We start from the raw sequence: 17,217 nt of genomic DNA on the forward strand, positions 1-17,217 counted from the left end.
GCACCAACCAGCGGAAAACGGATCAGGACACTTCAACAGGCACCCTTCTCTTGTCAATAAACCCACCCTCCGGGGCATTTAATTCACACACCTCTTGTCGAGTGTTTCTTCACCCCGTTACAATATAAAAAAAAAAAAAAAAAAAAAAAAAAAAAAAAAAAAAAAAAAAAAAAAAAAAAAAAAAAATGAAACCTGTCTATTGAAAAAATTGTGCATTTTCATAAACTGGTGTTTTTGGTGATGAGTAAACTTGATGAACAGCAGCAAATATTCACAGCTTCATTAGCACAATGTGTGAATATAATGTGAGACCGTTTTGAGAAGTCATGATAAAATGTTTTTCAAAACGCTTTAAGCAGTTTAAAATTAGTGTGCAAGTTCCTTAAAAAATTTCCAGTAAGTAGATACCAGCAGATTAGATGATAACCCCTATCCCCCCCACAAAAATAGACTAAATGACACACTCGTGTAAAAAGGAACCTGTAGAGTCTGAAAAACCCCCCTGTGCAGAACTTACTATAAATGCTTATCGCACAAACCTGTCCTGGGTCAGAGCTGATGTCTTCATATGTGTCTGAAATCCTTCTCTATGGAGCGCCAGTGTTTATTAAAGTAAGAGAATACAAGATAGATCTTACCCTAAGGAACCAAGAATCACAGCAGAGATACAGAAGATTTTGATTTAGTTGTCAGCATAAGAACAACAACAGAGAGAGAAAAAAAACACTACATAGACAAGAGGAGGCTGTTAACAGAAAAGTGCAGGTGGTGTTCATTAGCACAATGTGTGTGAATGTTGCTACTGTATAACATCCAAATGTTTGGGGTTGTTTTTTGAAATAGGTCTTTTATGCTTACCAAGACGCAATTAAATGATCATAAAAACAGTAATATTGTGAAATATTATTGCAACCAAAATAACAGTTTATATATTATATTTCAGTACATTTTCCTATTTTATTATATTGTATATTTAATATATTTTAAAACGTAATTTATTCTGGTGATGCAACGCATTTACATGTGTGTGTGTATGTGTATATATATAACTAAACTAACAGAGTCAAGGTGGAACTCCCTGCTGCAAACTAAAGTTACAAACTAAGGTAAAACAACAATGTGGCTGTGAAAGCTGTGGCTGGCAGAGAGAGAGAGATGAGAGTCTGCCTCCTTTCACTTTATAGCCTCACTTCCCCAGCTCAGCCAATAGGGAACTAGAGAAGACAAAATAATATAACAATATTAATTCAAATAATTATTTGAGGATTCTGGCTCGGGGCATTCGCGAAACGCGTGTAACAAAATATGATAAATAAATAAACAAACAAATAAATACAATTTTTTGCTGAATTAGTACCAGGAAGGGTCTAAAAATAACAAAAATAAACTAAATTATAAATAAAATAAAAGTGAAAAAATTGGCTTTTGTGGGTCAATAAAGTTACTTGTGAGCTGAGTGCAAAATGAATGCATATTAATGCAAATATAATATATTTGTCTGCAAAATGCCTCAAAAAGCAGTAAAGTTTGATCGAATATTTTGATTGATTTGATATATGCAGGTTTATATAGCCTACCTGATTTTCCTTCAGAAGTGTTCAGCTGACCTACTTTAGATGTTCAATCATAGAAAAAAGATGCCTTTCAGTACAGACCATTCCTGAAAGAGAGAAATCGGTCATCCATTTTCACCCTCTTTCAAATCACAGAGACCCCAGACTCTGACCCTGGACTGTGTTGTAATTATTGGCCACTTTTTTCCCCAAGCACTTTTCTAAAGATGCGAAGAAAAGCAATTTTGAGATACAATAAAAAGAAAACACTGCTCTAATTCACTACATTCAGACTAGAATGTGCACATGAACAAATAAAGAAAGAAAACAGAGTGTGAGAGAGAGAGACTAGAAAAGAAAAAAGAACCAATATAACGTAGGAAAAAAAATGACACAAGTTGTGTTGTGTATAAGGCTGACACGCTGACCAGCAAATGATTCAATCAATCACTCATTAAGACAATCACTTGCCGCCACCTATTGGCGGTTGTAGTTTCATATTTAAAAAAGTAGCTTATTTCATTTTTGCAATCATTTAATATTTCTACATTAAAATGTTATATTTAAACGTAACATTTATGCACAATCCATTTATTAATTTTGTTGATAGTGATCTAATTTGATTGTTAATAGCCAGCATGTCTTTTTATTCGATTAAATTTATTGATTAAATAACACCTGACATAAGAGGACAGAGAAATGACAATAACATGTATAATACTAACAAGCCAACATCTCTGGCTTTTTTTTTTTTTTTTTTTTAAAGTCCGGCCATGAATGTATGTCTTTTATAAAATTATTCAAATATTTTAATTAAAACAATACATTCAATAATAAAACACAATCAGGAAAAATTAGTAACCAATCCAAAAAAATCAGTATCAGCAAAAATTCATCTTTGCACTACAGAGGTTGCACAGAAAAACAAAAGTGGCATTTAGGTTTATTTACAGGCTGTTTAATGAGGCTCAGAGTTGGCATGAATGCATTTAAATTCATAGCATCAATGTTATGAGATTCATGTTTTAAATATAAAGTTTTGAATTTGGAAATGATTTATAAATTATTTAAATAACTGAATTTATACTTTAAACATGAAACTAAAACCAGCCAATGTCAAATGTCAAAGTCGATGTCTTTGTCACTGAATCATTCTTTCAATTGATTCATTCAAATGGCTATAATTCATTCAGGAATGAAGCAAGTAAACATCTTTATGAATGGGTCATTGAATCATTGACTCAATAGATTTGCTCAAAAATGCAGATTAATTCAGAAAAGTTGAGTTAGTTCATATTTGACCCAAAGCATTTTTTTAAAGTGTCATTTCAGGTAACACATCTTTACCCATATCAAACTTTCTGTTATCGCATCTATAAGTTGTTCTGCAAAAACCAAGGTTCATCCCAGATAATTTATCTGAAGCAGTCTGCTTTCACAATCTGTTCTGTGAGGGGCAGAAGCATTTCCATTGGCTGCAGTCAGGTTTTATGGCCGACATTGGGCAGCTAACCATAGACAAAAATATCCATCCATATTTTTAATATATAAACACGCTATGTTATGTGCAGAACGATTTTGTATTCTATTGAATGGATAAAATATAGAAATTCCTTTCAATTCTGAAAAAATAAATAAATAAATCTATCAAAATCCCCCCTTGAAATTCACTTCCTGGACTCCATTCCCCCACCATTTCCAGCCCTTCTTATTGTGCCTTTAATTAAAAAAAAAATCAGTCAGATTCAACCAGCTCAGTGATGTGACATTATTCAGCATCAGCAGAGGAAATACGCAGACTGTCACTCATGCAACAGACAGCCTACTCATTTGAGTTCTTTAAAACGCAGCACCGCATCGAGAACAGTGGTGCTGACAGACTCACCGGCTTTTCTGAGAGAAGAACAAGCTATAAATCATGGTGAGTTGTTCTTGTTGTCAACCAGAGAAATGTAACTGGAAGTAAAGCAAAATAATTATTCTAGTAGCATTCAGGCTTGTTTTATTAACAACTTATGGATTTTAAGTGAAAGAGTTTAAATTCAAGGGTTAACAGAAGTCATGTTGATTAACTTCACCGTAATTATTTAAAACATCTAGCTGGTATTATTGTTAATTACATATAATTCATATTATATTTAATTTTAATGCCAAATGTATTTATATAGCACCTTTAGAAAAACAAAATAAAATAAAAAAAATTCAGAATTGACCAAAGTGCTTTACAATAATAAAAAAAGGCTAAAGTACAATATTAATAAAATAAAGTGCTAATTAATAGAAAGAGCAAATACTAAAATCATATAACAAATTCTCTATGAATAAATTATCTGTAATAATACACACTGTATCAGGAATATAGGTTACTGCCATTTTTTATTATTAAAAATGTGAGATTATAGCAAATTGTACATTTTACATTTTATGATTTTGTATTTAGAGCTTTAAAGCAGAAGATTACATGTCTAAAAGGCATAACCTAATAATATGAACTTTAGCAAGTTTTTTTTAATCAACTTACTATTCATTACCAACTTATTGCTTGTTAAAGCGTTGCCTCGAAACCTCGAAATGCTACACTTCCTGTCCTCATCTACCCTTTTAAAAATACTGATCAAAACACAGTGGGTTTTTGTTCTTTTTTAGCTGCATGTTTTAGTGTGCTTACTGCACCCTTCTTTCTATACTCTACACAAAGTACTGTGGTCTAGGAAGGTTATTTATATAATATTTAAAGCTGAAGTCTGTAACTTTTGGCGCTCTAGCGGTTTATAAACAGAACTGCGTGCGTCTTGCGGAAGAATATTGTAGTCGGAGCTACTTCTCTCTTGCCTTGTCCAAATACCCACACTTGCGGGTATGACGTATTTCCTGTATTTCATAAGTGAGGATGAAGACAAGTGTGTGTCGAACTTTTCTTTACCTTATCGGACACACTGATAGTGTTGTAAAAATGCAAGTGTTTACATAGCTTAATTTGAAATACTTTTATTATTTTTAAAATCAACTTCTAAATGTCTGTTTAGTAGTCCCTATAACATTACATAATTTGAATTTGTGGTGCTTCTAATTAAATAAGTGATAAAAAGCAGTTGCAAATGTTGTAAAAATAAATATCATCACTACTCATCTTTGCACCAATAAAACGTAAAAACACTGTTTTTCTAACAAATTATATGTAATATCTAATTATCATATTAAATATTTAACTTGCATTGGACAGGTTTCCGTGACCTCTCGCGAAATCTCAGCAAAAAGTCTCACGATTTATTTCCAGAACATGATGCATGATTCGAGATGGATTTAGTGTGCGTTAAGGGGATTGCGCTTTGCCATTTTTAAGACCTGGGACAGTCTTGCGCACGCGCTCTCAAGTGGCAAAGACCGCAAGTGTGGGTTTTTGGACAAGGCGTCTGTTTGTGTTTGATGAATCACGCAGGTACCGGGCTACTCCGCAGCCAGAACCAGTCTGCTTATTATAGTTTTTCTCAATTGCTTTGGCACATTTTTTCGAAACGGTCTTAACATTCTCTAATAAAATAAATCTCCTTGATTGCCGCACCCATCCCCTGCAATCATCAGCTGTGATGTCCTCACATGCAGCATTCATGGCATCCAGAGACATCTGATCTTGTGGTCTATCATATCATATACTTTCCACCTCCATGCTAGAAAAAAAACTCTTCTATTGGATTTAGGAATGGAGAGTATGGTGGAATCCTTTCATGTGGAGCAAACCAGTCCCTAACAATGTTGGTTCGATGGAAGCTGACATTATCCCAGACAACAACATAATTAGGCAAATGTGGGCTAACTAAACCTCTTTCTTGTTCTGGAATCAAGTCTCTGTAAAGTGCGTTTAGGAAGGCCAGGAGAAGTTGGGTATTAGAGGGCCCAATGTGTGCTCACACCATTCTCTGAAATGCCAGCACACATTGTAATATTGGCCCCATGTTGGTCTGGTGTGTCAGTTGTGGCTCGGTGTCCACGTCTCCGGCCTTTGGACAAATTGAACCCAGCCTCGTACACAAAAACAAGAATGTGGGTTGTCCTTCTAACTCCATGATTCTCTATGAAGAAACTAAGAAACAAAATAGTTAATTTTTATTCTAGAGTTCAGTAAATGTTTTCTTTTCTTATGGGATTATAAAACAAGTAATACAGGCATCTTAGAAGTACAGTAAAACTTAATAAGTGCACACATACATATACACATACACACATACTGGAAACCGCAGCTCCTTCACTCGTTCACTGTTCCTCTCAAAGGGCACCTCGTAGAGTTGTTTCATCATCATTTGATGTCTTTTCAAAACTATCGTGGAAATGCTGAGAGAATTTATATTTGTGAAGACTTTATTGTCATTTATGATTGCACTTTGGATGTCTCTTAGCCTGATGGAATTGTTGGCTATGACCATGTTGCAAATTTCTTGTTCTTGCTGATGGTTAAATACTTCTGCTTTGCCACCAGTGCGAGGGTGTTGTGCGGTTCTATAGAATGTACAAATAGACTTACATTTACCTTTACAATACTGTTGTTTATAAAAATGCTTCACATACTGTAAAACAAAAAAATAAATAAATACATATTTACCCGTTTTCCCTACGAAAGGTTTGCACAATTGATGACACTGTGGACCTGTTTACATTAGGCTGTACTCTTCGACCAGCCTCTTCCATTGTAAAACCACGATTTATGACATGATCCACAAGTGTGGCTCTGATTTCATCAGAGACTCTGACTCTTCTATTTCCACCTCTTCCTCTAATACCACCACCATGTATTCTTACACATCTTCCAATTGCTTTTCCACGAGCATGTTGCTGCAGTTCAGGGTTGTGGAAGTCCTACATTCTCAAATTTTAGTAATTTTGCTGTGGGCAGTATACATATATATGCTTCCAAACTTGATTGGTTAAACGGTTGAATGGTTGATTCAAATTGTATTGCAATTAGAGGTCATTTGCCAATTTAGCAGACATTACAAACAATGTCAATGGCAGATATTTATGGAATATACATGCGTGTATACCATTTTTTCCTAACTGAATGGATCGTTTTGAATGTGATGGCTCACACGATGAAAAATGATTGAGAAGTTGTGAAGAGTTTGACAGTTTAAGTGGGAATCGACTCAAGCCATATGCAATTAGTTGTTGTGCAAACTGCGGACAGTTGTACTTACTGTTTGCACACATGTGCCAAAGCATTTGCAATTTGCTCAAATCAAAAAGAAATTCCAATCTGATGTGAACAAGAAGCTAACTGTTCAGAGATCTGAACTTATTGTTTCAGAAAAGAAGAAAAAAAAATCGATAATTGAGCCAAAGCAATTGAGAAAAACTGTAATATGATGAAATACAACCCACTTTTAACTTCATACATCCACCAAAACAACTAAAAGATACTAACCAAATTAGTTCTGAGTAAAGATGCTGCAGCATTTGTTTGACACTTGCTTTGAGATCTTATCTAATTCAAAAATGCGCACAAATAGTGACAAAAAAAGCAATGTTAGTGTAGGAAAATAGGCTACCCTGCAGCATTTAAACTCGTTCATTTGAATATTTGACATGTATTGATGACATTCAGATATTTTCAGTGCAGTCTGACTGTGCAAACATTGTTGTGATGTCTTTAAAATCGTGAAACCTCTGCAAGCAGCTTCCTTAAATAACCACTAAGCCTTTGCACAATTACATTGGCTCTCTTTTAGGTTGAGTGTAACAACAGTGTGGCGTTGAACCTCACAGACACAGCGTTGAGACGGTTTGAACGTGTGGCCTACATATTTGTCTTCATAGTGGGCCTTTTCTTCAACATCATGGCTCTGTGTATCTTCTGTCGCCTCAAGCGCTGGACCGACACGCATATCTACATGTTCAACCTACTGGCTGCCGATTTCCTGGCCATTATTTTCCTACCTATCAGAATATGGGACGCCTTTTACCCAATAAAACCGAGTGAATTGTGTACATTCCTGCTGAGCACCCAATTCGCCAACATGTACAGCAGCATCTTCACCATTACAGCCATCAGCATTCACCGATTTATAGCCGTCAGGTTTCCATTTCTGACCAAAGCACTGGCCTCCAAAAGTAAGACGATTGCCATTTCAAAGTGCATCTTCATCTGGGTGATCATAACGGTGATCTGTGTTAGGAACCGGGAAGAACTTGACAAAGAAAAATTTGAGACCTGCTATGACCGAAAACTGGCAAACAAGCTCGGAATCCCCTTTATCTTGCTTTTAGAGATTTTAGGGTATCTTATTCCAGTGCTCATCATCATATTTTGCTCCACACAAACCATCTACATCCTGGTCAGATCCCTTCAGAATGTTCAAGGCAGGGATAGAGTGGAAAGGAAAAACATTGCTGCTGTTATCGCCGCGAACATGTGCACATTCATAGTTTGCTTCACGCCTGTTCATATTGGTCTTTTGTTGCAGTTTTTATCAAATAATTCACACAAAGACTTTGTGCATGTGTTTTTTAATGTTGCCACATTGATCGCTTTTACCAACTGCTGTCTGGATTCTATTGGTTATTACTTTCTGCTGAGAAGAGTTAATAAAATAAACAAGAGACCCCATTGAATGTTAAATGTTAGCTAAAATAGAGTCTGTTGATCTAGTTTAGATTGAGGCAAGTCCCCATGAGAAACACAATATAATAAAGGCTGGTCTACATCAGACTGTCTACCCTTACAAAACATTAGTCTTACCATGGTTGCAAGATTTACAACTATCATGCTGAAAATAAAATAGCATCATGGTACGCCTGTTTTTGACTGTTAGTTTCAGAGAGAAAGTAAAAAAAAATTATTTTAATATATTTTTGCAATTTAATAAAATGTTTGAATAATTATCCTCTGCACTTATTTATTTGTGCCCATAATTATTTTCACGATGAAGAGAATAGATCAATTTGGAAATATTGCATAAATAAAATTATTATATTATATATTATACAATATTATATGATATCATATTAATTAAATTTAGCTAACACTCAGCAAATGATTTTATCCAAAGTGACTTTGATCACATGCAATTTTTCATATGAGCAAAATCATACACACACACACACACACACACACACACACACACACGCACGCACATATATGATTTATGGTTGATTTCATTATAATTATGAATTATCATTATATATTATATTATTATATGATGTAGTATAAATAATAAATGTATAAAATATATATTTATTTACATTCATACATTTTATTATTATTTTGAATTTATGATGATTTTATAACTGAATATTTTTATTTATTAAATATAAAATGTTTATTCTTTTAAATAAAATATATTTATACCATGAATATAGTACACAAATATCAATAATAAAACAAACAATCAATCAAACAAACAAACAAATAAATAAACAAAACATTATTACATCTGTAATTTTTGCAGGGTTGGTTCTCTTGCCATATTCAGCAAACGGTTTGCACGAGATGTCATTTAAGGTTAAGCCGCCCTCTAGTGGTCATCTAGTGTGTTTGTCACATGCGTTGTCACTGCAGTCTGGTGCACATAAACGCATTTATTATCACATCCCTATTATCACATGAACCGAAAATTGGCCCAGTGTTAAATACCTCATGGAGAGTGGAGAGTGGGCAACCAAAAACCTCTACTATACTGCCATGTTGTTTTGAAATGTTACCATAATTATACAATATTATATATTTGTAAAGTACCTTAATCAAAGTAAATATCAAAGTTCCACAGTAGCCTACTATACTATACTATAGGAAGCTCAGTAGTTTTTGCGACATCTGGATACAAAAGTGTTAGATCTGGTACAAAATGTTACACCTTTGACTTATTTTTATTTTTAAAACCCATTAAGAAGCAAAGATCATGAATGAGTCAAATTAAACTGCATTGATTCTAAATTCCTGATGTAATTGATATGTTGATGTGTCTAATTAACTTCCAAGTAATGATCCTTTAAAACAACATCACTTTAGTCTTTGCACAGATGTTGCTATGGTGACATGGATCCTCATAGCAACAGAGAGATGCTGTGTGAAATCTCAATGTGCGTTCAGTAGAACGCCATCTACTGGAGGGTGTCGTGCAAATGAAGGAAACAACAACCTTTCTAATTGATAAACATGTATATATCAATTAGCTAGATATATGCTCTAATCAGTGAGGGACTGAGAGATTGTTTACAGTACATAATGATGTAAAAAATTTGAATATATATATATATATATTTTTAACCGTCTTTGATACCACATTTGATAGTTTTATCAGTAGAATGTAATAAGACAGACCAACTAAAACCACAAAGCATCACTGAATGCAGTCAAATAAATGTCTAATACTTACTAGTGTTTGTGCTGTTGTTTTCCTTCCAAAATGATGTCACTTCCTGGAGGATGATGCCACTGAGGAACTGGCTTTTGTTAAAGGGATTGTACAAAAAACTAACAGGATGGAAATTCTAATATGGAATATCAATAATCCTAAAAATCTTATTACCAATGAAAACAACATCCCAAAACATGTTTTGTTTGAAAATAAACATTACTTAATAAATTGCCTGTTTTAATTTAGAAATATATTGAGACAAGTCAAAAATGGCAACATCTACTCAAACCAAAGTAGTGAAATTATTTTTAAAAAATTGCACCTATGTTTAATTAATTTTGTGAAACTGGATGTATAACAATTTAAACACTATGGTGCATCAATAAGATAATCGAACAAGTACCATGGTGCCACCACTGTATGTTACCTTTGGAAAAAATACATTTATTTTTGTATGCAATATTTTGGACTGCAATAATTTTCAATATGGTTTGAATTGTGAATTAAATATTTTATTCAAAATGAGACGTACATGATGAGGACAATGAAAATGTATTTTAGTTTGCATGGCATAAAGTGATGTACTACTTTGATTAATTATCAGTATAGGCTCTTTTTTAATTAAAAATGAAAGAAAGAAAATTCATTACATGCTGCTATAACTCCCTGCTGGTAGAAATAGCCTCTAACGTATACTAAGTTTAGGAGCTAACCTAGTGATCTACAGTAGGCAGCAAAAGTCTGTTTTATAATTAACAATACAATGGGCAACTGGCACCTATATAACTCTTTATAGTGATCCTTACTGCAAACTTACAGTCTTTAATTCAGATGACACATTTAACAGAGACATAGGTCAAACAATCAAATGTGTTTATTAGAATGATAAAATCTCCATGTTGATTTATGTTTGAAAATAAGTGTGTGCTCCAATACTGAGTCGTGTGTATTCATGTGTGAAACTGGGTGTATATGTGTGTACTTCTATACATTTGAGATTATTTAAAAACCAACAAACGATCAAAACAGTTTTCACTGGATACCACCCCGGGACTTCTATACACAGGGACATTACATCATCGCCAGCGGAGGGGTGGAAATCAGGATCTGAGCTATGTACAGAGCAGCTGAGACTAGGTAAACAGCTCAAGTAACACTGATTCAGTCTTACACACAGCTCTTCGTGTTGAAGGCAAATCTGTGTCACCAACCATATCCACTTACAAAATGCCAGTTATCAAGAGATCAAGAATCCTGTGTCAACATTTGCAAAGTCTGTGGCAAACAATAAATGTGATCAAAAAAGTGAATGAAACATTGTGGAAAAAGTCAAACACACATTATTGGCCTTGATTATTGTTCTTGTTGCAGCATGATCAAAGATAAAGACACTCGGTTATGACAGCAAGTGCTTATGGTAAAAAAAAAAAATGATTTCAGTACATTCACAGCACATTCAACATTTCCCTTCGACAATAATAGACCAGAATTAACACAGATGGCACTGTGTGAAAAAGTCAATGTCACTCAATCTCACTTTGAACAGTAAAGACATAAAAACAAACCAGAAATCATCTAAACAAAAGGAAAAGTGTAAAATCATGGACATTTAAAACCATTTTAATTTACACCAAGAGACTTTCTGCTAGAAAGAAAATTCGCTTTAGGCACTGAATTTTTCAAGTTAATGTGTGGACACTTGTATCTTTTCATTGAAGGCAGTTTGTGTGTGTTTCTTGAGTCTTTAAAAAAAATAATCAGGAATTATACTGGGATCTAGACTTAACATTTTCTCAAGAAAGAACGAGCAGTGTTTTTCCAGGGAAAACACGCTTCTACAATACTAGCCTGTTGCTGTGGTTGCTTACTAGCTCAAGTCTAAATTTTCTCCTTTGAGAGAAAAAAATAGTTTTATCATCCACCAGGCAAGAAACTAAAATCTGATCATTCAGTAAGCAGCTCAATTTGAGGTATCAATAGCACAAATAGCGTGCGACAAGTAACACTTTGAAGAAACACTTGTTTTGGCATCTTCGTAGCCTATTAGCAAACTAAGCGATTCCATTTTCTGTTGGCAAACACTTATGAAGATGGATATGGCACAGTTTCTTTTGAAGATTGTGAATCTGAACACTTGAAAACTTTGAGATGTTTGTTGAAAGAACATGATATCCTTGCATTTCCTGCCGGGATCTATTTCCTGTGTTCAGGATCCTATTTCCCGCCTGGTGTATCTTCAAAGCTGAAGAGAGGAGACCTAAATACATACACAGTAATTTAAACACATAAACACACACACATAGCGCAATCAACCATGACTCTCCTTTCAGCTGGATTTATGAGTTAATCAATGTTCAACCGAGCGTAGCACACAACTGCAGGAGTGTGTGTGTTTTCTGAGAGCATCAGCAATAGCGTGTTTGGGCTGTCTAGGACAGAGGAGTATGTTTAAGTGATGTGTGTGTAGCATGTGCTTTTAATTAGAGACATATTGCAGGTGCATGAGAACCATTATTAAGTGCATTCCTGTGTACTCAAGTGTGTGTGGCAGCTAGATATCTAATCAGACATCTGCTTTCAATATCTCACAGACTGATGCTATTAGACGTTTAATAACAATGCCAGCCTATGTGGAGACGGACACTTGTGTGTGGGTCATGCAGAAAGAGGAAACTGGTGAAGAGACTGTTTTCCAAACCCTAGAGAGCCAACCTGCTGTCTGCTGTCTTTATAATCAAAATACAGACCAAAATTAACTTGTGACTGTTTTTAAATAATCTTTTAGGACAGCAACTCCATTAACAGTGCCCTAAGGAGACACACAAAGAAACTTGATTAATTCTCAAAATAAAGTTAATTCCACTAGTCTAACGATATCATGTTATGATCAAAAATAGTATATTTTTCATTATCATTACTTAATTTGAAATAAGATGGAACAATTTTCTGTCGGTTACCTTTACAAACTGTTGCACGCCATTAAGTTTATAGTTTATTCATAAAACGATTGTTTAAAATTCACATTTCAAAGACAGAGGCTTGATTCCCAGGGAATGCATGAATGGATAAAATGTATACCTTAATTGCAACGTAAGTCACTTTGGATAAAAGCTTCTGCCAAATGCATAAATGTAAACTCTGTCTCCCATCTTGAATTAAACTGCTTTAGAATTTGCTGCCTAGGTAGGCAGCTCACTAGAGTTTGGAACAGAGCCAGTGAGTGTTTCTCTGTACATTTGATTATGATACTCTTTTAGTTTTCTAATGACTTAAGGACACAGGGTTTTCTCTTTGTCAGTTCCCAGATATATGACTGGAAACATGCAATCTATGATCTCTGTTGTTGATGAAGAACTTTCAGAAGGACTTCCATGATTAAAAACCAATGCAAATAGATACAATAAGGAGGGGAAATGTATTATGATGGATATGACAAGCAAAATAATTGGTTACTTTACAGACAGACACGCACCCAATAATGTAGCTGGCTTCAAGTCACATGACATCGCTTGACTTTGTAGTCCTTGTAGTTCTCGCATTGTGATTCCTCTTCTCTGGGTTTCCATTACTGTTTGCTCTCCTTCAGAGTCCAGGAGAAACAAAAGATGAAACGGCATCTTCAAGAAGAACAGTCCAATGGTCATCAAGACAGAGTCTGTCTTACTCTGTCTCTAATTGTGTTTTTTTTTTTTTGAAAACGGCGGGTATATTTGCCTCAGTTCTCTGCTCCATGTTACATTTTACATATTGTGTAAAAAAATTCACTGTACAAAAAAGGAAGAAACAAAACAAAAAGACAAAAAAGACTTGGAATCCAGCAGTTCTCAGAGAGTTTTGTTTCTCACAGAGCTACACAGAACACAGAAATTCATGTGGCTGAGGCCATGAAACTCATCTGACCAAGTTTTCTCTCTCTCCTGTAAAGACTGAATTCAAGCCTGAGGTAAAGGCCTCAGCTCACTCGACAGAGATACAAAGTCTTAAACACAAAAGATTTTCGACCATATAACAGAAAAATCTTGTGTTTTCTATTCATACATTTTGGTCAAAGTGATGCATCAGAGCAAATGGCTTACTGCTAATCTTACAAAGCGAACTATGAGATGGGGCCCCGCCTACATATACTGATGTCACACACAAGCGTTTATAACGGAAAAAGTGTAATTGATGGAGACAGTGTTGTTATTTTGGGTAATATGGCCCTCTCTATAATTTGGTTCTCTTTATTTTCCCATTTAATATTCTAAAATATGTTCAATTCATCTTTCTATGAAACAGTGTTGAGTCTGTACTACCCATTGAACTTAAATGAGCTGGTCTTGAATAAGTCAAAGAAAATATGCTCTTGGACTTGAACTTGAGACAGACTTCAGTCTGAGTCTGATCTTGTCCAGATCAGAGTTTTACAACACTGCTATGTATGTTATGAAGATAATGTGAATTTAATGGGCTACAAGAGGTTAGCATTTTTTTAACCAATCAGTAATCACTGTTATGTAAACCAGAGAGAAGCAATTCTGTAGTAAAAGGTGTAATACAAAGTTTTGATCCAAATCTTTCCTTCTGACCAGTTGACCTGTCCAAATATACTCCTACAGCAATTACACTGATGTAAACCGGGTGTCTTGTATGCCAGTAATTACAACACTTTGTTTTGAGTTTGGTATTAACCATTACTCCAAGGAACTGTTGGGTTCTTCGTCTTATATGGAGTGAACAACTATCCCAATTCCCAAATTAAATGCTGTCATTATATCAAACTTACGAATCTGCTGAAAGGGTAACCTGATAAAGAGAGTCTAGGTCTGAACAGATTCAGGGATAGATAGTCTTCAAGATGGCTACGGTTCTTTCCTCCATCTGGTAAAAGTGCAATAAAGTTTGGTAAGCTGCACTCATAGTCAGTCAGCAAGAACGAGAGCTACAGGGAAAAGCACATCTCTGTCTACATATTTGTGTGATTGTGAGTGATAAATAGAGAGAAGAAATAGGTGCTTCCAGTATGAATGGCTGCTCTTCTCACAGTCAGTGAGGTCCATTTTGGCTTGTCCTTATGCAAGCAGTTCCAGACAAATGAGGAAAAGGATGACAAGCAGGTGAGAAAAGAAACAGAGAGAGAGAGACACAGAGAGCTTCTGTGATTGGCCAGGTTGCGCTCCGCAGTCCACATGAGGTTTCAGCCGCTCATGTTTCTACAATTTCCTGCTCCTCTCATTCTTGGTCCTCTCTGCTCACTGGCCTGTCGGTGTCCGATCGCTCCCTCCCTTCCCAAGCAGGTGGCTGAAGTCTGCCAGGTCGATGAGTCCCCGGGACCCGTGGAGCACAGAACGCGTCAGTCCTGCAGGATGCTGTGAGGCCGGGGTGTAGTGGTGGCCCGTTGGAGGTATGCCGTGACTGCTGAAGATGTAGCCTTCGTGGGTCCAGCGAAGAGGCTCTCCGCTGTACTCTATCTGGGTACTGGGGGCCGACACCACTCTCCGCCGGTCAGGGGAGTCTTGGGGAGTCATGGGGTAGTTGTATTCGCCTGCCGACTTGCGAAGAAGAGTGCCTGGGCGTATTCCCTGATCCCGGTACTTGGACAGAGAGACATAACGTTGGCGGTCGATCCCGGTCTCAATGGCTTCCTCGTGGCGTCGACCGGTTCCTTGCAGGAGTTTAGAGCTGAGAAACAATGTGGATGGTGGAGGTGGACACTGGGTACCCACCGAGCTCAAGTAGGTCTGACTCTGGTCCCAGCTGGATCCGGAATCGGACAGGCGTAGCCCACGTTTCTGCTGCAGGGGAGTTTGCTCAGGTGTAGGAAGTAGACCTGGATCCAAGTCGCCCGCTTTGACCCAACCATTGGGCATGACAAAGAGTGTCTCTCCTTGCGAGCGTGGCCGGTCTGTGCCGCTGTGTCGGGATACGCTCATCACGGAGCCACTCCTGCTTTGTCCCATCATGCAACGCTCCTTCTCGCTCTTCCGCTGACTACTGGATGAAGGAGTGTTGCTGTGCGAACGGTGACGGTGTTTTTGGCCCATGATCCAGCACACTGCCAGGCCAGAGAGTGCTGCCCCAGTGGAGAATGCGGAGACTGCAGCGACAACCAGCAGGTTCAAAGTAACAAGACTTTCAGGCTCATCCATAAAACTCTCACGCAACAGACCTGCGAGCAAGAGAGAAAAATATGATACAATACAAAAACAGCAAGATGTTTAAGAGTCTTGAAGGCCAAAACACAGTTTTAGGACTACTAAAAAACACTGTAACATCTACAACTATTGACACGATTAAGGTCGGGAGGACTAATCATTTAAAAATTGACACTTGAATGGCTTACATATGCATCAAAGAAGCTCCTCATGACTTATGAAGCGGTGTGCAATTGATCTATTGAGTTACTGTACATAACAACCCCAGCAACTGATCAGAAAACAAGAGACTGTTGACTACAGTCTCCCCTAATTCAGTAAACTAGATATAGTGTGTTTCAGTAGACTGAGGCCGTGGCCTTCCAGAGATGGAATATGACCATAGAAACCTTGCACTTAAAAGTCCTGCCTCAAGAACCGTGAACATGCAAACACCACTGTCAATCACTGACCATAAGTAACCTGTGCAATTGAGTTTTATACTGTAAATAAAAGTAGATGTAAGAAATATTCTAACTAAAGGGGTCTAAAAAGAGATCATTCTGCAAATTCAAAGAACGCAGCAGTTTTTGAAGTTGATGACTCACGCTTTTCATACTCTGCTTTCTAATCGCTTCTAATGGAATTGGCGTATGTGTAATCCTGGCCTTTCTCTTTCTCTCTTTTAACAGCATTTCTTGTACTCTTTCTTCTGCTGTTCCCTGTGAGATGTCCTTGGTTTTAACCTCTATGTTCTCAGTCTACTTCTTTTCCTCTATTATCTCCCCTCTTGGCTTTCTTCTTGCTGACTATCTCTCCTTTAGCGATGCCATTTATGTGTGGGCTGTTAGCCGTCTCAGAAATGAGAAGCTGTCAGACTATGCTTCTATCCCAGTATCCAAACTAGTAAATATCTTGACAGTTAGAGGACTTTTAAAAGAATAGTTCACCCAAATAGGAAAATTCTGTCATAATTTATTCACCCACATATCAGTCCAAATGGTTTCCCTTCTACTGTAGGCCACAAAAGGAGACAAACTGACATTGAATGAAATTAAACTAATTAAACTAATTAGTATAGATTATTTACAATTTTGAACTTTATTGCCTGTACAGATTTCCTGAACAGAAATTTATCTTTGACACTGGCATAAAAAAATACATCCTAACAGATAATACTATACATTCACATATCACATAACA

At 36.3% G+C, this 17,217-nt stretch overlaps 2 protein-coding genes across 2 annotated transcripts in view; one reads left to right on the forward strand and one right to left on the reverse strand.

Annotated features, from left to right (window-relative positions):
• The first annotated feature begins 3,398 nt into the window (after positions 1-3,398).
• Positions 3,399-8,645, forward strand: LOC109074129 (G-protein coupled receptor 35-like). The gene is made up of 2 exons (XM_019090170.2): positions 3,399-3,474; positions 7,274-8,645. Exons 1-2 carry the CDS (start codon positions 3,472-3,474, stop codon positions 8,153-8,155), a joined length of 885 nt encoding a protein of 294 aa, XP_018945715.1. The 5' UTR covers positions 3,399-3,471; the 3' UTR covers positions 8,156-8,645.
• Positions 8,646-10,757: 2,112 nt separating this feature from the next.
• The window catches only part of LOC109089842 (semaphorin-6B-like), a 111,874-nt gene continuing 105,414 nt past the window's right edge, over positions 10,758-17,217 (reverse strand). Inside the window, exon 17 of the mRNA XM_042711907.1 lies at positions 10,758-16,049. Within this exon, the coding sequence (XP_042567841.1) occupies positions 15,133-16,049 (917 nt within the window). The 3' untranslated portion in view covers positions 10,758-15,132. The remainder of the gene's footprint in view (positions 16,050-17,217) is intronic.

Source organism: Cyprinus carpio, chromosome A2, assembly GCF_018340385.1.
Source record: "Cyprinus carpio isolate SPL01 chromosome A2, ASM1834038v1, whole genome shotgun sequence".
Lineage (NCBI taxonomy): Eukaryota > Metazoa > Chordata > Actinopteri > Cypriniformes > Cyprinidae > Cyprinus > Cyprinus carpio.